The following is a 23,457-nucleotide window of genomic DNA, read 5'->3' as shown; positions in this document are numbered from 1 at the left end:
TAAATTTTTCACTGTATACCTAACATAATAAAAATTATAGATTTTTTCAGTGTATAGTTAACATAACATAATTATAGACTTTTTCACTGTAAAGTTAACATAATATAATTATATATTTTTTCTGTATAGTTAACATAATATAATTATAGATTTTTCTCTGCACACTTAACATAATATAATTATATATTTTTTCACTGTATAGTTAACATAATATAATTATATATTTCTTCACTGTATAGTTAACATAATATAATTATAGATTTTTCATTGTAGAGTTAGCATAATATAATTATATATTTGTTCACTATATGGTTAACATAACATAATTATAGATTTTTCTCAGCACACTTAACATAATATAATTATATATTTTCTCACTGTATAGTTAACATAATATAATTATAGATTTTTCACTGTATAGTTAACATAATATAATTAGAGATTTTTTTCAATGTATATTTAACATAATATAATTAGAGATTTTTTCACTGTATAGTTTACATAATATAATTATAGATTTTTTAATGTACAGTTCAAATAACATAATTATACATTTTTTCACTGAATAGTTAACATAATATAATTATAGATTTTTCCACTGTATAGTTAACATAATATAATTATAAATTTTTCACTGTATAGTTAACATAATAAAAATTATAGATTTTTTCAGTGTGTAGTTAACATAATATAATTATAGATTTTTTAACTGCATAGCTAACAGAATAAAAATTATAGATTTTCCACTGTACAGTTATCATTATATAATTATAGATTTTTTCACTGTAAAGTTAACATAATATAATTATATATTTCTTCACTGTATAGTTAACATAATATAATTATAGATTTTTTCACTGTATAGTTAACATCAAATAATTATAAATTTTTCACTGTATAGTTAACATAATAAAAATTATAGATTTTTTACTGTATAATTAACATAATATAATTATATATTTTTTTTCACTATATAGTTAACCTAATATAATTACAGATTTTTCACTGTATAATTAACATAATATAATTATATATTTTTTCACTGTATAGTTAACATAATATAATTATAGATTTTTTCACTGTATAGTTAACATAATATAATAATAGATTTTTTCACTGTACAGCTAACACAATATAATTATATAATTTTTCTGTATAGTTAACGTAATATAATTATAGATTTTTCTCTGCACACTTAACATAATATAATTATATATTTTCTCACTGCATAGTTAACATAATATAATTATATATTTCTTCACTGTATAGCTAACACAATATAATTATATATTTTTTCTGTATAGTTAACATAATATAATTATAGATTTTTCTCTGCACACTTAACATAATATAATTATATATTTTCTCACTGCATAGTTAACATAATATAATTATATATTTATTCATTGTATAGTTACCGTAATATAATTATAGATTTTTCATTGTATAGTTAACATTATATAATTATAGATTTTTTCACTGTATAGTTAACATAATATAATTATATATTTTTACACTGTATAGTTAACATAATATAATTATAGATTTTTTCACTGTATAGTTAACATAATAAAAATGATAGATTTGTTACTGTATAGTTAACATAATATAATTATAGATTTTTTTCACTGTATAGCTAATATAATATAATTATATATTTTTTCATTGGGTAGTTAACATAATATAATTATAGATTTTTTCACTGTGTACTTAGCATCATATAATTATATATTTTTTACTGTGTAGTTAACATTATATAATTATAGATTTTTTCACTGTATAGTTAACATATAATAATTATATATTTTTTTACTGTATAGTTAACATAATATAATTATAGATTTTTCACTGTATAGTTAACATAATATAATTATAGATTTTTTCACTCTATAGTTAACGTAATAAAAATTATAGATTTTCCACTGTATAGTTAACATAATATAATTATAGATTTTTTCACTGTATAGTTCACATAACATAATTATATATTTTTTCACTGTATAGTTAACATAATATAATTATAGATTTTTTTCACTGTATAGTTAACATAATATAATTATAGATTTTTTCACTGTATAGTTAACATCAAATAATTATAAATTTTTTTACTGTATAGTTAACATAATAAAAATTATAGATTTTTTCAGTGTATAGTTAACATAATATAATTATAGTTTTTTCACTCTATAGTTAGCATAATATAGATATATATTTTTTTCACTGTATAGTTAACATAATATAATTATAGATTTTTTCACTGTATAGTTAACATTATATAATTATAGATTTTTTCACTGTATACCTAACATAATATAATTATAGATTTTTTCACTGTATAGTTAACATAATATAATTATAGATTTTTCACTGTAACTTAATATATTATAATTATAGATTTTTCACTGTACACTTAATATATTATATTTATAGATTTTTTCACTGTATAGTTAACATAATATAATTATAGATTTTTTCACTGTATAGTTAACATAATATAATTATAGATTTTTTCACTGTATAGTTAACATAATAAAAATTATAGTTTTTTTCACTGTATAATTAACATTATATAATTATATTTTTTTCACTGCATAGTTAACATAATATAATTATAGATTTTTTCACTGTATAGTTAACATAATATAATAATAGATTTTTTCACTGTATAGTTAATATAATATAATTACAGGTTTTTTCACTGTATGGTTAACATAATATGATTATAAAATTTTCACTGTATAGTTAAAAAATCGTTGAAATAAAAAAGTAATATAGAATCAGAAGAAACTTTACTACTTAGTTCTCTAGCTCATTTAAGTTACTGCATTATATGTATAGATATTCGTCTCTTCTATTATCTTATGAAAATAACTACATAATACGCGTAGTTTTCATTGTTGTCTAACTCATGAATATTATTATATCACATATGAAATTCTTCATTATTCTATAGATCATAAAAATTACTACTTTAGATGTATAGTTTCCATTCATACACATAATTATTCATTATTGTATAGAGGTTAAAGTATACTACTTTATATGTATAGTTTTCATTGTTGCGTGACTCATGAATATTTCTATATCATTCGTATCATTCTTGATTATTGTACAGATCATAAAAGTTACTTCATTATATGCCCTGTTATTCGCGTTCTCAGCGTTTTTCACGAATGTTTATAAATAAAAATATCAAATATTTCATTTTTGCAACTTATCTATTCAAACGTAAGACACAAGACTCGTTATTTATTTATTTATTACTGCAAGAATGGTGAACTGTTTACTGTATGAATCATATATTGTGTTTTTTGTTTTAAATGTTTCCTTTTTGTAATTAAGCACAAAGATACACAATGTGCTATCTGTGCTCTGTCCACCACAGATATCTAAACTCGGTTTCTAGCGTTGCAAGTCCTCACGCATACCGATGTGCCACTTGGGAGAATGGTGTTTTTAAATTTAGTGAAACTACATTTATTTATGATTTGAATAATTTCTAGTATCTTGTCTAATGAACAATCAGAAGCATAAATGCCTCTATAAAAAGCCTATGTATAAATATAGACTCACTACCCAGGAGGCCTGTCGTACAATACTTGAAATTGTCAAGTAGGCTAGACAACAGCACATAATATTATATTGTAATAACTGCTTTTCTAAAAACTCCACCGAACAGAAAGAATAATATTTGTTGGTAACAGTTTTATAGGTTCTTGAAAGCATTTTTTGTATTAAATTATACGGAGAGTTTTCAGTCATAAACCTGTTTTAATTTTTGTTTCCTACCAATAACTTTAGCGGTGAAACAACGGTAATTTTATGGATTTGCAACTATAAAATCCAGGGTTCGATTCTCTACAGCAGACACAACAAATAGGTAATGCAATGTGGCTTTGCTCTAAACCAAAGCAAACACTCCAATGAAATCATTTTTAAAGAATATTTTTAAGCGTCACAGTACTTTGTGTTTCGGAGTCACTTTCATTAAACACGTTTCTATTCGAAGTTCTGTAACCGGCGTGGTCGAATAATTAGTAAAGGTGTTTGTTTTTTGAATTTCGCGCAAAGCTACTCGAGGGCTATCTGCGCTAGCCGTCCCTAATTTAGCAGTGTAAGACTAGAGGGAAGGCAGCTAGTCATCATCACACACCGCCAACTCTTGGGCTACTCTTTTACCAACGAATAGTGAGATTGATCGTAACTTTTAACGTCTACACGGCTAAAAGGGCGAGCATGTTTGGTGCGACCGGGATTCTAACCCGCGACCCTCGAATTATGAGTCGAACGCCTTAACCCACTTAGCCATGCCAGGCCTCGTAAGGTGTAGTGATATAAGTATCGTATTTTGAAGAGTGATAGGTTTATATCCACACATCGTCCAATACGATACAATTTCTGTATCTTCAAGAAATTTGTCAAACTTTCAGTAAGCATTACAAGCATTTTGTACAGAAAAAATAGAATTCCTAATGAAGTATTTTTGCTAAAAATTAATGATTCAATAAAGGAAGATAATTTGTCTTCATTTATTTTATCAAAAACATTGCATGTAAAGTAACACAACAAATTAACAATAACAAAACAAACAGACAGATATTAACTTTTTTATTTTACTTCTGTTGGCAACTGCTATTTAGTTGATCAAACCTGAGAATTTAAAAAACAACACTGTAAAGTGTCTATAAATTACAGACAAGAATGTCAAACTTTGAAACAAACTCTAAAACTTGTGTATCTAAATACGATACGTGTCGACCACCATGATGTAATACATACGTAGTTAATATACTCGAACTAGGAGCCTAAAGATTTAATTTGCGCAGCTCATTATCATAAATAAAGTGTTTCAAAATTTAGGATCATGAGTGGATTATAAGAGCGATGGTCAAATATTACTATTTGGTCAGATTAGAGTGACCCAAAAGTTGGCGATGGGTGCTATTGGTTTGTTTCCTTTTTTCTTTCGTCTATTAATTCAATATTAAAGACAGTTGTGTCCTTCTGTTGTTTTGTACGAAAGTTCTTAGAGAAATAAACATTTATCACTCCATAGCTGATAACAATAACTATATTCAATAACACCAAGCTTCAGAAACGTGAAATGTTATTATACTTTAATATATACTTTTTACAAAATTCTATTTTTCTCAAACTCACGAATATCAGAAATCCCGGTTCTATAAAAGTGAATTTATTAAAACCTAAGCGAGAACAACCAAGTTTATCTTTTGTTTTTTCTCTTAATATTGTTTAATACTGAATATATAACGCTGCGCCTCCGGTTTAGCTTGCTTTGTGAATTTCACGTAAGACTACACGAGGGCTATCTTCGCTAGCCACTCTAATTTAATAGTCTAAGTCTAGAGGGAAGGCAGCTAGTTAACACCACCCATCGCCAACTACTCTTTTTACCCACGAATAGTGGGATTGATCGTAACACCACAACGCCATGATGTTTGAAAGGGCGAGTACGCTTAGTTTTTCCTTCATTATTTAGATTATTAATCTATTAATGTTGCTTAATAGCAAATCTACACAGTGGTCCTCGGTGCATTGCGAGGAACCGAACTCCGGATTTTAGCATTGTATGACCAAAAATTTATCGTTTACCCGCTGAGAGGCCATATTATTAAATAAAATTATGTTACACAAAGTAGTGGCTTTACTTTTTAAATATTCTGTTTTACTTACTTCTTATAGACCAGTTTTTGAGCTTTCTGATTCCGAACACCAGTTTCAGCAAACTGGACATACACTGACCAGATATTTTCATTTTTCCGCCAGCGCGTATGAACTTAGGAAGGAGGTCACGATAAAGCGAGGCAACCAATTTTTTGCTTTTCTTTTCAGCCTCCATCCAAATATCCAAAACGGATTCCGTTGAAGTAATAGATGTAATGTCCTCTATATGTCCTGGGGTCTTGGTTGAAATTGTTGGCGATTTTGTTGACCTCAGCAATCCTGTTGTTGGGCTTGGCAAATTTCCTGGATAACGTGAGGTCAACGTCTGTGAGTGAAGTGTTTCAAACACTTCCGAAGTGTTATTGGTTTGAATAATTAGTTGGCGTTCATTTTCAATACGTGCAGGATTTGCAAAACCCACACAGATGTATACAAGACAAAACAAACTATAAACTCCTCTAGAGGAAACCGCATTCATTTTTAATGCGAGAATCTTATAAAATTTTCTTTTGGAGTTCCTTTTGGCTTTATTTTGGTTTGCGTTTAACTTCGGTTTAAATACAATTCTCAGCTTAAGTACATTGGATACTTGGCACTGAACCTAAGAAACGAGGAAAATGTCGTGAATAAAGTATTCTTCCACAATGTCTATTGCTTCTATAACAGTTACTTTTGATTGGACAGAAATTCAAATGCATTATTTATTAGTTTTTTGTGTGTGTTTTTTTCAAAAAAGTTTTATTCTACTAGCTACCGACACTTCTGATTGGAGGGAAATTCAGATGCATTTTTATTTTTGGCATTACTAGAGTTTCGCGAGTATTTGACCTAATTATGGGATTAAATGCTTACTAAAAACGTTAGAGAGCGTTGTCTTTTATCTCCCCCTTTATCCCTTTCGTCTTGCTCTATGTAGGCCAGTAGAGTAAATTAAAAATATCTTTTTCGTGTTATTTTTGTCTTCGTTTTACTTACCTCTTTGTTTTCTGTAACGTATCAGTTAAAATATTGTTGTTGAAAACAGAACACTGTCAGCAGATGAAAACGGCATCCAAAACAACTATCATGACAGTTAAAGTCAATGTTCTAATACTAGTAATAGTTGTAGTAGTTTAAAACAATGGTGTATAGACATATGTGGGAAATAAAGTAGTATCTTTTATAAAGTTAATGTGTGTGTGAGTGTTTAATGTGCTATAGTTTACTTTATTTAAGCGATATGACAACATATGCTGTTAGAACATTGCATTAAGAGCTCGTGGATATTTCCGCTGTCACTATGTCTTTTCTGAGTGGCAAACTAACCCTATAAATATAAACTCATTTATTTACTCTATCAATTTACCATTTAATCTAAACATTTTAAATGCCGTAAGTACTTTGTTCTGTTATCGTTTCACTTTGTTTCATTTATATTCTAAAGTAATATATATATATATAAACTTGCGTAAAGCCTGTCTAAAAATGAATAGGATATTACTCACCCCCACCCTTTAAGGTATCTTAACGTGACATACTGGATTTTAGGTACGTTAGATTAATGTTACTTTTTTTGTGTTAAATTAACATTATAAATTGTTACACAGCTTTACTTCAATACATCTTTACAGGAAGAGGTACGTAAAACAATCTAAGGTAGTTGTTGTCAAACGAGTATATACAGAACAAGACTGGGCACACTGGCATGTCTGCGGACTTTTACAACTAGAAATCCGGTTTCGATACCCGTAGTAGGCAGAGTACAGATAACCCTTTGTGTAGCTTTGTGTATAACAACAAACAAACAAATAGAACAAAACGAATCGTCATTATCAATATTCACAAAGGGGAATCAAACCTCAGGTGCAAGCGTTGTAAGCCTTCAAGTTTACCGCTAAGCCACCGAAGGGCGGGAAAGGAAGATGCTGCGAATAAGATCTATTTTGGAAATGTTTAATTATTTATCACAGAGTGTTTAAATTACTTAAGGTCTAACACCCACCAGTCAGGACTTTTCCACCTGGTGATCCACTAAAAATCAGCATAATTTTTTTTTAAATCTAAAATATACACAAGAAAAAATAGTAGCACTTTATTATTGACGTGATGTGATGTTTTCAATATGTAAACATTATTTTGTGTAATATATATACATATTTATAAATGTATAGAGTGAATTACTTCTGGTCTGTCCACTCCTAACGTTTTTTCCAATCTGGCCTTTTTAGAAAATAGTTTAAAAGTTTTGTACTATTGGAATGAAACACATTATATCACAGGAACCACACTGAAGTAAAAGTTAAGGAAAATGGAACCTTCCTTACACTCCAGATGTATACAAAAGGAGATATTTTTATTTAAACCAACGTTTCGCCTTTACTGCTTCTCCAAGCTATCGAATCATATGTAAGCACTTTTGAATGCGTAGAAATCCATTCAAGGTGTTTCGTAGATACTCATTGTAAGCTGTAAGAAAACACTTACCCGATACTGGTATTATATTATTTGTAATTTTCAAGTATTTTCTGATTACTTATTTAACAGACTATGTGTCGCTGGTATACGTTACTGACGTGCTCGAAAGTGTAGTGATAAACCTTTGCTACTATGCAATCACCTGTTCCTTCCTTCTGTAATAGTAGAATGTAAGTTTGCTTGGATCTAGTTTTTAATTTCGTTACGCTTGTAACGAATAACAAGCATTAAAATAATGCATTACGTGGGTGACTTCGTTTTCTGTACCCAAGATTCTGATTGATATTGAAGTGTCATAAAGTAAAGGTACATAACACTAACGTTTGACCTAGATAAATAATGCTTTTAGGCCTAAAAATAAGCTAAATATAGCAAGTAAATGTACTACGTAGGTCATTAGCTTATCTAATAAAACGTTTGAGTGTTCATTACATTATAAATCATCTTGAGAATATCTATTTGATATAAATGTAGCTTTTTCATGTTGCTAATTACAACAGTGATTTCGATTATGTATGATTAAAACAGTTTGAACCCTAGAATGTATGTTGCATTTGCAAAACTAGTTTCGAAAGTTAGCAAACAGAAAAGCAATGACTGTTTTACCCCAAATAGGCGAAAAGTATTACAATAAACCATTTGTTTGATTTAGACAAAGACACATTGAGCTATTTGTCATATACATGCAGTAATTTTCGAATTATAGAAAAGGTGTCTGTCTTACCGTAATAAAGGCAAATATATTATGTCTCTTATAGGGCCAGGTGGTTAGGGCGCTCGACTAAATAAGTAATTTGAGGGTCGCGGGTTCGACTTCTCGTCACATCAAACATGCTCGCCCTTGCAGCCATGGGTGCGTTATTATGTGACGTTTAAACCCACTATCCGTTGGTAAAAAAGTAGCCAAGAGTTGGCAGTGGGTGGTGATGACTAGCTGTCTTCCCTCTGGTCTTACACTGCTAAATTAGGGACGGCTAACGCAGATAACCCTCGTGTAGCTTTGCGTGAAATTCGAAAAACAAACTTACCACTGAGACACTGAAAGGTGAATAATGTTAAAAACCTATCTGGCTAGGTTGTTAGGGCGCTTGGGTCGCAATCTGAGGGTCGCGTGTTCGAATCCCCTTTCCATCAAATATGTTTGTTCCTTTAGCCTTGGCGGCGTTATAATGTACGGTCAATCTCTCTATCAACACCTTAGTGCTGAGGTTAAGAACAACTTTTTTTTTATATAGCTTTCAGTGTTTTATTATAATGTCTTGAGTTTAGGGCTATAACATTGTAAATTAAAAATGAAATTGCTCGAAATATATTCACAAAATTTATATGTATAACTGTATACAGCTGTGGTGACCTATATTAAACACTGCAATGCACAATTATTCATGAGAAAAATGTTAAATAAAGTTAGTTAGCAGAATTCAATAAGCAAATATTCACACATAAAGAGAGTTTATGCTAAAAAATGTCTGGAAAAGAAACTTTGGTAGACTAAGTTATTTCAATAACTTGGGACTTTTTTATTTTGTTTTTGACAAATTTTCTATCTTCTCAACTGATGTCATTTTAGTTTGTTATTATTTTGGATATAATATAAAAATATATTTATTTTTTATTGATGTATAACTTGTACGTAATTGTTGCTTTTGTTTCTTTCATGTGGTTTAAAAACATTAAGATAATCTATACATTTGTATGTGTAATACAGAGTTATTCATTTACCTGAGAAGGTTATAGGTTATTTGTTATTAGGCACAAAGGTAATCTGTGTTCTACTTATCTCGGGTATCGGAATCCGGTTTCTAGTGGTATAGGTCCGCTGACACACTGCTGTGCTACCAGAAATCGCCTCAAGAGGACTGTCAGAAATATCGAATTTAACTGGATAAGGAATTGCACAGACAATTACCATTCGCATTTGGTAACCATTTCAAATTTTATTATGACAGGGTCACACCACCTGGAAGCGGCGTTAAATTCCACGTGTAAAGCGGGCACTTGTGGGAATGTATGTGTGATATGGCTTAAAATTTTGGAAGGGAGAAGCCCAAGCCCTATTTGTAACATTACTTTTACAACCTGACATTTTCGCATTCTCTGTAATTTTGTTACCGCTCATAGTGTTGGCAGAGTGGAACGTTACACCTTACTTTCAGAATTGAAGAAAACAAAGATAGCTGAACGTTTCACAGAATTTTTTTTTATATTATTACCATGATAGTTATTAAAATCCAAGGTATTGGAACAAGGAAAACTTGGAGGAAAATGTTTATCAATGCTGAAACTGTTTAAAAATCTCTAGGTTACACTAACGTAACGTTTTTTCATCCACGTGACCGTAGTGCTTTCTTTCAATGGAACGGTTTGATTACCAGGAACACTTTTGTTTCAAACAAATTATATATCAAGATGAGCTGTTTACTATTTTCTTATATATTGTTAAGATATTAACGAGAGAAAAAAAAGAGGTTTAAAACATGGCAGATTTGTTTTTATGTTCAACGTAATCGTTATGCAAGGCCCAACATGGCCAGGTGGTTAAGACACTCGTCTCATAATCTGAGGGTCGCGGGTACGAATCCCCGTCACACCAAACATGCTCGTCCTTTCAGCCGTGGGGGCGTTATAATTTGATGGTTAATCCTACTATTCGTTGGTAAAAGAGTAGCCCAAGAGTTTGCATGGTCAGGTGGTTAAGGCACTGGACTCGTAATTCGGGGATCGCGAGTTGGATTCCCCGTCATATCAAACATGTTCGCCCTTTCAGTCATGGGGACATTATAATGTTACGGTCAATCCCACTATTCGTTGGTAAAATAGTAACCCAAGAGTTTGCATGGCCAGGTGGTTAAGGCACTGGACTCGTAATTTGAGGGTCATGGGTTCGAATCCCAGTCACACCAAAATGTTTGCCTTCCCATCTGTGTGGGCGTTATAATATCACGATACATCCCACTATTCGTTGGTAAAAGAGTAGCTTAAGAGTTGGCAGTAGGTAGTGATGACTAGCTGCCTTCCCTCTGGTCTTACACTGCCAAATTAAGAATGGCTAGCACAAATAACCCTCGAGTAGCTTTACGTGAAATTCAAAACAAACATATAATTCTTATTTGAAACAGTGTATAACTTACATCTAACTTTTGTATCGGTTTAGAGCACAAGGTACATCTAACTTTTCTATTTGCTTAGAGCACAAGCTGCACCTATCTTATCTATTGACTTATATCACCAACTATACAAAACTCCCCAATTAGCTCAGAGCACAAGCTACACCTACAGATAGAACTCGTGTAGTTTTGCACGAAATTCAAAAACAAACAAATTGTTATGCGCCATTACGATATATTTGAAATAGGTAGTAGAGGTACTAGAAAGAGATTTGGTTACGAATTCTGATAAAAGGATATCGCTGTTCTGGTTTAAGCTTGTTTATCCACTTGATAAACGTTTGTTTTTGAAATGACTTTGGCATGCAACTGGTTTTCCGGTCAATACGTTGTTGATATTATCTCTCATACTTGTTATACTTATAATCTAAAATATTACACATGTTATTGGTGTAAGAAATGTGTAAGATAAATAAACGCGTTAGTAAAGGAAGCCTGTACGTTTTGTTTCTAGGAAATGCTAAAATGTAAAATAAGCTTTGAATATAAAATAGCATTGTACCATTTATAGATTGTAGTTGGTGATTCTTAATGACTCAGCCACGTGGTTCCAAATGGATAAGATTATTTCTAAGATACTACTAACCGGATAGCTAAGATCACCAGAAAAACTGCACTACTATTTGTGGTTTATAATTATTGTTGCCCCAAAGTTGGCCGGGCCAAAAATAATGAAGGAATATAAATTTATTTACAATGTAATTTCAGTAAAACTTAAAAGTTACAGAACATCCACACAGCACAGCTGAAATACATCTACAGTATTTAAAAAACTGCACTGGCTAGTCTTCTTTCACTTTCAACTGAATAGACTGTAGCAAAGATTGCTCGTCAGTAGCACCTATAAGATTTGATTGTCACCTTTCAAATACCTTTACAAACTTTCGAAAAAAGATTCTTGGTTTGATGACAAGTGTTCTTATGAAGAAATATAATCATACTTTAATATAATTTCATATATTTTACACAAAAGAATAGCCCGCACAATCCAGTAGTTAAAAACTTCTATATTTTATTTTAAAATTAATAGAGAAGACAAATAAATAATTTAATTTTGAAACTTTTTTTTGAAAAACATTTCAAGTATTTCTGCTAGAAATTAAATATTAAATTACTTTCAACATACTATTAATATCATTAAATCAAAATCGAATTTAAACAGAATTCAGTGATTTTTGCAACCATGTTATTTTAGTAAGGAGACATTTGTACGGAATTATGACAAATTATTTTAGTAATACATAGCTTTAATTACTGTTAATTATTATTTATATCGGTGAACACAGCAGATGGTCCGATGTGAGGGTGCTATAAGAAAAACACACACGGACTATTGATATTGCTCCTCTGTGAGATAGCGATAAGTTTACGTACTCACAACTCTAAAATTGGGTGTTCGATTCCCTGCATAGACACCCCAGATAGCCCAACAGTATTTTACTCTAAAATAAGCTCAGTAAAGTTTAGTTTACCTATAGATTTGCTAATTTGTAGAACGTTTTGTATTGTATTAATTTTGAAAAATCACAGCACTCTGTATTAATAGTTTTATTAATAGTATTAATAGTTCGCGACTGTTACTGCTATATAGTGGCTTTGAATTTAAGACGTATACTTTGCCTAGTAGTAATGTCATGTGTTACAGTAAAACGATTGCTTCGGAATTTTGTTAAATATCCACTAGGTAACGTCACATAATGACCAGCTTATTATACTTTATTTCTGTAAATAAAAAAAATTAGAACTGTAACGGATAAAATTTCTGGAACATATATGATATTACGAAGTTGGAAAACATTAGAAGAAAAATTCACGTTTGAGTAACAGGAAAAATGAAATATTTACTTCCGTAAAGGGAATCATATTAGTTTGACATAATATATATTTTATTTATTATTCAGGGGTAAATTAAAAATAATACTTTGAGGAAAACGTAAGTGTATGCATTAAATATAAACTGATATGTCTACCACTAGATGGAGATGTTTAGAATGTATTTTCTAATCTGTTGCTGTCCTGAACACTTTTTCTGAGCGATCTGTTGTAACAATGGAGACTTCTTTTATATAAGCATCAAGTTCTTTGGCTTTTGGCATACATTATTTACAAATATGTAAATATTTCTCTTTGCAATGGCTTTGGAATGATTCCAGCCATAAATCTAGCCACGGCGGCATTGCACTGTCGAAGTTTGGGAAAACTTCCGTGAACCAAAGGTATGGATGCTAGATAAGTTAGCAAGGAAAAACATCTCGCTTCTGCGACATTACTGTATTAGCATACACGAGCAAATGCCGTTTATTAATATAATTTTATACTTAATTTATGTTTGGCCTCATTGTTCATCTTCCTGCGGTTAAGAAAAGCCATAACGTGGACTCTTTAAGCGCCGAATCTGACTAGAAGATTAATTCTGTTGTTGTTGTTTGAAGCACAGTGGGCCATCTGCGTTCTGTCCACCACAGAGAATCGAGTTTTAGCGTTGTAAGCCAGTTACGAACAACGGATCTGCCAGAGAACGTAAACAACTTTGTAGTCTCAAGCAGTTGTCGTTCTCATAGAGTATTAAAATGTTTTTTTTTTAAATGAAATATGAACAGGTTGTCCTTTAGCTGTTTTTATTTGATTTGTTAAGCTAATTTCGCTCTACAGTGATCAATATTTGATAAGAATTAGTGTAAAAAAAATCCTTAAAGATGGTTGATGAAAAGGATTCCGTTATCTACTTGCCTTTCCTTTAGCGTAACAGTTGACATTCAGGGATGGCTATGCGCAGATAAGTCTCTCTGTAACTATATCCGGAAATTCTAGAACAAACAAATAAAAGACATCTTTCATTTCAGACATCATTTCACACACTCGTATTAGTTTCTTAGATCCATCGCAGGACGTTATAACAGTCCGCTAGGGGGCTTTGTCTGAGTATCAATCTCTAATAACAATAATAAATGAACAAAAACGATGAAATATTCCTGTTTGTGGAAGTTTTATTGTTCGTTTAGAATAAAGCGCAAAGATACACATTGGGCTATCTGTGCTCTGCCCACCACGGGTATCGAAACCCACTGACCTCGAATTACGAGGCAATCACCCTAAATAAAAATATCAATAAAAAAATAACGCAGCAGTATTTTAAATACTTGAACGGTCGTAATAATCAGGATCAGTCCATAAAATGGATATAAATATTATAGTGAAACAAAAAACACACCTCTCTCTTTTTCGTAACCTGCTGACCTATTAAAATTTGAACTTTAGAATGATATTTGTTTCATTGACAGATTAGAGAATGTTAACCCACTAACCAACTGATTCAATCCGTCTTACCATCTGTTAGTGGGCTACTAATTGAGTTGAATAATTCATTGTTCTGTTAGAAATGGTATCTGGAATACAGTATATATATATATGTATATACTAAATAAAATATTTTACAATATTAATGATTCTATAATCAATCCATTCAAATATAATTGTTGGAAGTTAAGAATGAATAAAAAGGTTTAAGAACTATGAGATTCAACGTTTGTTAGCTTTCTGAAGGGTAATGTACCTCGTGACTTGACGACAATGCATAGTTAGTGGTCATTGGCCTCGTGTGGCTCGTGGCTTAAAGTGTGTTTTGGACAGAACGAAGTGTACCTGATCAATCCAAGTTTGTTTTTTTTGTCGACTCCCGACGCTGAGAGAGAGAGAAGGAAAAGTGATGCCATATGCCGGATTTTTTTAACAAAGAAAAAATATTTATTCATATATTTAAATGTAAGTACCTACATGGACACTGTTTCGAAAAGGGTCATGGTAAGTGCGGGTGATTTTGACCCTCATGTAGTATTTAAATTAATATTCTCCTGGGGAGGAAGGAAGAGGTAATTTGCACGTGACTCTCCCAGGCCTAAAATACATAAACAGCCACGAAATGATAAATATATATATATATATATATATATATTAAAATGATTATTTTCCCTGTTGAGATGTAGTATTTAGATAAATATATATATATACAGTTAAAACCGCATAGACAATGAAAATAAGTTTGTTTTGTTTTAGAATTTCGCGCAAAGCTACACGAAGGTTATCTGCGCTAACCGTCCCTAACTTATCAGTGCAAGACTGGAGGAATGGCGACTAGTCATCACCACCCATTGCCAAGCCTTGGGCTACTCTTTTACTAACGAATAGTGCGATTGACCGTCACATTATAACGTCCCCATGGCTAAAAGGGCAAGCATGTTTAGTGTGACGAGGATTCGAACCCGCGACTCGAACGCCTTAACCATCTGGCCACGACCAAAAGAAAAGAAAGGTCGAATAATAGTCGAGATTTTGGTTAAAAGCAAGATTTGTAGCGTTTAGATTTACGCTCTTCGTCACATCTTGCAGATTAATGGTTAAGACTAGGAAACACAATTATACACTTTCCCAGGTTATGAGTCGTCTTCAGCTAAGATACGTTACTGTTTTTAGCAAGGATGATTGGCCGAAAGAAAGTTGCATCCAGATGAGATAGATCTGACGAAGAGCGCTGGTTCGAAGCGCCATCTTTTAATAGCAAAATATGTATATAAAAAAACAAACGGCGATTGTTCTACGTATTATTTAATATGTAAAATTAATTAAATAATTCTCCGATTATAGTGTGAGACTAGTATAAGGTTTGTTGTGTTGAAAATAAAGTCAGTTTTTTTTGGGTTTTTTTCTTTCCTTCATAAACAGTAAATGTGTGAAATCAACGGAAATAAGATATACGACTGAAATTTCTGGTGGTTAAACCACTATGTTTTCTATGATATTTTGTTTCAAGAAGGGACAGAAAACTTAGCGCTGTCATATGTAACAGAAATAAGTTAAAAATTTACAAATGTTATAACTTAGATGAGGGCCTTTGGGAGAGGAATTTTCCAATGGAGTGTGTGTATGTTTGTGTGTGTTTTTCTTATAGCAAAGCCACATCGGGTTATCCGCTGAGCCCACCGAGGGAAATCGAACCCCTGATTTTAGCAGTGGAGGACTTATTCCCTATTCTACTGCGATGGACATATGTACTGCATGAAATGGAATTGGGATGAACTGAAAATACGATTTTCAAGTGTTGATGAAATATAATAAAGTAAGAATAGTTGTCACATATATCGTAATCGAAACAGGAAATATTCTATTTAAAGTTTGTCAGCTTTCCTCGGGGGAAGGGAGAGGGTCGTTTAATGTGTTTAGGATGGGTTAATGAGTGTCAAGCAGCGAAAAACATCTGGTAACAAACTTCAGACTACGATGGCTAAATTATTTTTATGCCGGTCCCAAATATTTAACTTAATTCTGTACAGTCTTTAAAATGTGATATCAGTGTTGATACTATTGAAACAAAAATACATTGAACCAAACTTTCATTTACAAGCCAAAGTTCATTACCCGTCTTTGTAAATTATAATAACTGAAACTAATTCTGGCAAATAATAGTTTTAAAAGTTTTATCATTTCCTAGTTATCGATTATATACATTACAAGCCGTTAACGGAAACGTGGGCACCGACTTAGCCCGATTTAAATTGTTTTAAAAACCAAAATCAACGAACCACCAGAAATTTACCCAGTACCCCTTTCTGCACATGGCGTCACTATAATAAGAGCAGCAGATATCGTTGTATTATATTTCTTTGTTTGTTTTTGAATTTCACGCAAAGATACTCGAGGGCTATCTGTGCTAGCCGTCCCTAATTTAGCAGTGTAAGACTAGAGGGAAGGCAGCTAGTCATCACCACCCACCGCCAACTCTTGGGCGACTCTTTTACCAACGAATAGTGGAATTGTCCGTCACATTATAACGCCCCCACGGCTGAAAGGGCGAGCATGTTTGGCGCGACGGGGATGCGAACCCGCGACCCTCAGATTACGAGTCGCACGCCTTAACACGCTTGGCCATGCTGGGCCCCATACGACTTATAGGAAGAACACGTTAGGTGGTACTGAGTATTGAATCAGCGACAGAACGACCCAAATCATCGGGTCAGTTATCGACCTGCGATCATTTCTAACGTGACGTTCAATTCTATCTTGCAGAGCGTAAAATTGACTTGGTAACTTCGCCAAGACAAAGTAGCTGGTACTAGTACAGACGGTAACATTCCCCTTGCACAATAACTCGTGAATGTGAGGGTTTTGGTCTGGTAATCGTTGGTTATATACATCATAAGTAGCCACCACAACGGTGATGCCTGTTGATCCTATTTACCATGCCCCCCGTTGGGACAGCAGTAAGTGTAAGGACTTACAACGATCTTGGGTTCATTTTCCTGTGATAGACAGAGAAGAAAGCCTATTTCAGCTTTGCTCTAAACCGACCACAAACGTGTTTACCTTGTTTGGACATTGTGTGCTTGACACGTTGCTATACGGTCTTCATTATTGGGATTTATTTTCAGTTCTAAGAGCTTAAGTGCTGCTTACCGGAAGCTGACCACATGCTTGAAAGGGGTTGTGTAACTGTGTGTCGAAATGTAGAGGGCGGTATTAGATGTAATACCGCCCTCTACATTTCGACACACAGTTAAAGTGCTGTTTAGTTATTAGAAACCCATAAAGTTGCAATCGTAATAATAAAAGAGTTACGTCAGTTAATATTCGTTATTCTTTTTGATAGAAAAAATCACTCCAGAATAATTTTCTAATTCATCTGGCTTTATCAGAAACTGCTAGACGTCGATAACAAAAGTTAATAACGTAACACTGTCACTTGGATAATAGCGTTTTGATAACAACATATTACTCTGAAAATGTCGCTTTTTAATCATGGAAATTACTATATAATAACAGTTTCGTGTTCGGTTTACATATTTACTGATTAAGTTTTACATTAAAGATACAGTTTTTAAAGCGAGGAAGATTTGATTTTATAAAGTGGGAACCTTATCGCAGTGCTGTGTACCAGCATTTAAGGAGTTGGTATGGACCAACTTTCTACGACAAGCGATGTGGTCACTTTTGGTTTGTTTTGTTTTGAATTTCGAGCAAAGCTACACGAGAGCTATCTACGCTAACTTAGCAGTGTTAGACTAGAGGGAAGGCAGTTAGTCATCACCACCCACCGCCAACTCTTGGGCTATTCTTTTACCAATGAATAGTAGGATTTATCGTCACATTATAACCTACCCACGGCTGAAAGGATGAGCATGGTTGGTGTGACGGGGATTCGAACCCGCGATCTTCGGATTACAAGTCGAGTGCTTAAACCACCTGACCATGCCGAGCCGATATTGTCAGCACTTTTGACATGTGGACCGCAAGAGTAAATTACTAGTAGTTTGTTTTGACTGTTCGTTTCTTAAACCAACAGTAGTTTTTAAAAACCATGTACTTCCACCATCTTGCACTGTTGAAGGTATTGTTAAGGCTGTCACTTATATCTGTTATGTAAGGCTGTTATATCTGTTGTGCCAACCACGGGTATTGAAACCTGGTTTTTAGTCTTATGCGTATTCAGAGCTATCACTGAGCTGCTGGGGGAGTGATAAATTTTCTGAAATGTATTTATTGTAAACATCTTATTTTTAGCATTATGCATATTCAGAGTTACCGATGAGCCGCTGGGGGGTAGGGTTAAATTTTCTGAAATGTGTTTATTGTAAACAAATCCTGGTTTATTGTCGTATAACTTGTTCATGAAGCAAGCATAAATTAAATATTTTTCCTTAATCATAATTTAAATTGAAAACCATAAATTACTGAAATGTAAATTTATTTAACTAAACTCATCGTAAAGAAATTTATAATAATCGTAGTATTAGAATTATAAATTTTAGCATTTAAGCCTGTTGTTATACGTGTTTTCCTTTGAAAACTTGAACGGTTTATAACGCTAAAATTCGAAGGTTTATCTATACGGTTACCAAAGCACAAATTTAATCAATTGAACTTAACACTTAAAACCAAAGAAATAAATTATTGTTTATATACTTCTAATTTATTATAATGTTTGTTTCTTTATTCTTAATAGCAAAGCTACACAATGGGATATTTGTGCTATGCCTTTCAGGGGTTTTGAACCAGCTTTAGCGTCATAAGCCCACAAGGAAAAGGTGCCTAATATATGTTTCACCGCCATTCTTTTCTGTTTTGTTCGTAGGAACCCTATGATGGTAGAGGAAGAAATATCAGAAAATTTATTCTTTTCTATATATATGCAAAAACGGCTCGTTTGGTTTGAGAAAATATTTTACGTAGAAGAGCGAACAACGTTTCGACCTTCTTCGGTCATCGTCAGGTTCACAAAGAAAGAGGTAACTGACCGGAAGCTTCCAATCAGTTACCTCTTTCTTTATTTGTGAGCCTGACGATGACCGAAGAAGGTCGAAACGTTGTTCGCTCTTCTACGTAAAATATTTTCTCAACCCAAACGAGCCGTTTTTGCATATAAATGACCGGAAGCTCACCACACGTTTGGAAGGGGTTGTGTAACTGAGTGTCGGAATGTAGAGGGCGGTGTTAGATGTTTGAATATATAATTGATTATTCTTTTCTGTTTTGCTTTTAAAACAACAGGTGGCAGAACAAGAAATATGAGAAAACTTATTATTTTCTATTTTGCTCATAGAACAGTAGAGGGCAGAGCAAGGAAAATCAGACTTCCATTCTAAACTTTGAACAGGTACATTATATGTTTCTGCTAAAAATGTTTAGAAAATACAGTATTACAGTAATTGTATATTTTTATTTCTTTCTCAAAATGGTGTAACACGTGTAAGTTAGCTTGGCAGGAAGAAAACACCAGCATCCTTATATCAATAATTTTTCAAAGTTCTTTTTTCCTTCTAATGTACCTTGTGGGATTGCACTTGGAGCGACCTCAAATAAAGTTCATTGGATCCTTTCATTAAATTACTTAAAATATGGAAAGCAAGGGACAATATAAACATTAGAATGGGCTTTAAATGTCTTACAATTGTCTATAAAAATAACATGTTGCAATATTCATGAATACGGACGTAATTTATGGATTATAAATTTAAAAAAATAATAATTTGAACTATAAATGGGTACTATGTAGTGACGGATCTTATAAATCATAAAGTATTAATGGTATAGAAACTGATAAACTTTTCAAACGATATCAGATTATTTTAGTTGATTACAAAGTAAAACTAATAAACCGGATATCTTAAGTAAATAAGTCGAAGCTACTAACTTAGTGTTTTTGTTTGTTTGGAATTTCGCGCAAAACTACACGAGGGCTATCTGCTCTATCTGTTTCTAATTTAGCACTGTAAGACTAGAAGGAAGGCACCTAGTCATCACCACCCACCGCCAACGAATATTGGGATTGATCGTCATGTTATAACACCCCTACGGCTAAAAGGGGGAGCATGTTTAGTGTGACGGGGATTAGAACCTGCGACCCTTGGATTACGAGTCGAGTGCCTTAACCACCTGGTCATGCCGGGCCCCTACTAATTTAGTGAGTGTGTGAAAAAAAACAACAGCGTAAGTGGCAGAGTAGTAGATGAAAGTTGTGGCGAAATAAAATAAATGAAAACTGACTCCAGCTAATCCGGATAACAAATGAAATTAGGAGAAATCGGAGAGCTGGTCAAGCCTAATAGCTGTGATATTTTAAGTAAAATAGCAGATATTATAAGGCATTACAATAGATGACGCCACAAACGCTTTTTGATCCAGGTTCGTCAAGCTAGGCCAGACAGTACATTAACGTATCTCTTTTAAATCTATAATTTTTCGCGTATTCTCCTGAAATTAATTTCGTGATGGACTAATGATTATCAGCATACCTTATACAATTACTGGCCTATTTCAAAATATGGATAGAGAGATGATTTGGATTAATTATCAGGCAAAGAAAGGTAAATGTGATCGGACTTTGTCACTGTTCCACAGGTAAATTGGAATTTGTTTGTTTTTTAATTTCGCGTAAAGCTACACGATGGCGCTAGCCATCCCAAATTTTGCAGTGTAAGACGAGAGGGAAGGCAGTAGTCATCACCACCCACCGCCAACTCTTGGGCTCCTCTTTTACTCACAGTAGTGGGATTGACCGTCACGCCTGAAAAGGCGAGCATGTTTCGTGCGTCGATTTTTCGAACCCGCGACCCTCGGATTACGAGTTGAACGACTTAACCACAACTAGTCATTACCACCCACCCCCAAAACTCTAATTGACGAATTCCTCTGTGTGAAGCTGCAAGAAGTTGTCTGAAGTTAATGACAGACATGGATGAATGCGAACGTAAAACTACGTTATTATATACCGATAATGACTCGGTATTATTACTAATAAAGCTACCTCCGAGACTCCTCTAAGATTGGTTGTCCATCTTCTTTCATTTCAAGCTTATTAAATAACGAATGAAGGTATACAAACATTAATAAATACTTCTTAGATTTATTTGCACTGTTCATTTTTAGTGCTTTCTCACGAAAATGTTTCAACAATATTTAATTTATTAACTTCGTCAATGCTAATCTACACGATCCAGCTATTGATATTAAAAATAAATTTATAAACATGGCAAAAATTACATATATTAACGTTGTTATAATTACACCTGTAATAGTTCTTTATTCCACAATTTCGCATATATGTTTTAGTTTGGTGAATTAAAGATTATGTGATTTAACTTAAACAAATCACTATCATAAATCTTAATCAGATAGTAATAAATACCTGTTAGGTTTGCTTGCCTTAAAAGTAATCTAATTCTGATCATAATACTCCAAGGTGTTTAAAGATTAACTTAACACCAATAGGAAATTTAACAGATATTTTTATTGTGTTTGAGTACTGACTTATTTCATTTTTGTTCTCGTAAGAAGCTTGGAGAGAAAAATTATAATAAAAACAACCAATCATGATGTTTATTATTTCAAACAACATTTCTCTGTATTTTTTTTTCTTTTCCGCTCGGTATGACTATTTTAATAAAAACAAAATAACCTCCCGTATTGATTGAAACAACAATGAAAGGTCCTACTGTCGGAAGGGTGAACAGATGTGACCTTCGCCAACTATATCCGATCTGTTTGTCGATAACTTAATACAAGTAACATTTTATAATCACTTTAGTAAATCGTTTAAAACAAACTATTAGAAACCCTACTTGAAGGTCTGTTAAATGTTGACAGTTTGAGATGGGGTATCGGGTATCATATTTGTTTGTAGATGAATTAAAACATACAAACACTAACGGTATATCGTATCAAGTCCCTTAGTGGGACAGCGATAAGTCTCCGGATTTACAACGCTAAAATCAGGGGTTAATTTCCCCTCGGTAGACTCAGCAGATAGCCCGATGTGGCTTTACTATACGAAATACAGATGCATTTCATAACAAACGTTATTTCGTTCTAAAACCCGAAGAATATTTCGAAAATAATTCTTGGTATTCTAATTCCTAAGTTGAATATTCATAGCTAATCCAAGTCACACACAATATGTATTTATACTTGTCAGTATTTTACTCTAAAATAACAATTATCGAAAAGCAACTACAATTATAGAACTTAGAACCCAAAACGCAAAAGGTGGAGTTTTATAGACAAACACCTTTTGCGATTTGCGACGTGGTTCTAAGTTTAGATGTGATTGGATAACGTACTTAGATTCAAAGTCTCTGTCCCTTAATGCAATAGCAATACGTTCTTCAAAACAAAGAATCTGTTTGTTTGTAGCTAAGTATAGAGCTAAACAATGGGCTATCTGAGCTTTGTCCACAACGGGTACAAACACTCGGTTTCTAACGTTGTTAAGTTCGCAGGTACACCACTGTGCCACTGTTTCTCACTTATGAAGAACCAGGAAGCAACGTCGACTTAATTTTGTTTTTAAATTTGTGTATTTTTAAAATAAAACTGTATATAGCATCCCTCGCTGAGACAGCAGCAAGTCTACGGATTTATAACGCTAAAATTAGGGGTTCGATTCCCATCAGAGGACACAGCAAATAGCTTGATGTAGCTTCGCTATAAGAACAAACTCACTCACACTCAATGTGTGTAGCAAACTGGGCGTTACCTAACAGTTAACATTCTAGGCTCCGAATCGAAAGATCGAGGGTTAGAAACTCGATGCTGCTGACAACACTCCGCGCTTTCAGCTGCGGATTATAACCTTTATCCAGTTAAAGAAAAACAGAACAAATTC

At 32.8% G+C, this 23,457-nt stretch overlaps 1 protein-coding gene across 3 annotated transcripts in view; it reads right to left on the bottom strand.

Annotated features, from left to right (window-relative positions):
• LOC143243663 (nose resistant to fluoxetine protein 6-like) overlaps positions 1-10,112 on the bottom strand; it is a 43,430-nt gene extending 33,318 nt beyond the window's left edge. The window contains exon 1 of one of the 3 annotated variants that reach the window (XM_076487312.1): positions 9,862-10,112. Coding sequence is in view for 2 of the 3 variants with exons in the window: in XM_076487303.1 (XP_076343418.1) it covers positions 5,695-6,163 (469 nt within the window). In the remaining variant the exon portion in view is untranslated. Of the gene's footprint in view, positions 1-5,694; positions 6,306-9,861 lie in introns of those variants that run through there. The other 2 variants (XM_076487303.1, XM_076487296.1) reach the window with 2 other exon arrangements.
• Between the last annotated feature and the right edge of the window lie 13,345 nt (positions 10,113-23,457).

This window comes from Tachypleus tridentatus, chromosome 2 (assembly GCF_004210375.1).
Source record: "Tachypleus tridentatus isolate NWPU-2018 chromosome 2, ASM421037v1, whole genome shotgun sequence".
Classification (NCBI taxonomy): Eukaryota; Metazoa; Arthropoda; class Merostomata; order Xiphosura; family Limulidae; genus Tachypleus; species Tachypleus tridentatus.
Note: the sequence above shows the minus strand (reverse complement) of the source record. Positions and strands in the feature narration are given on the sequence as shown.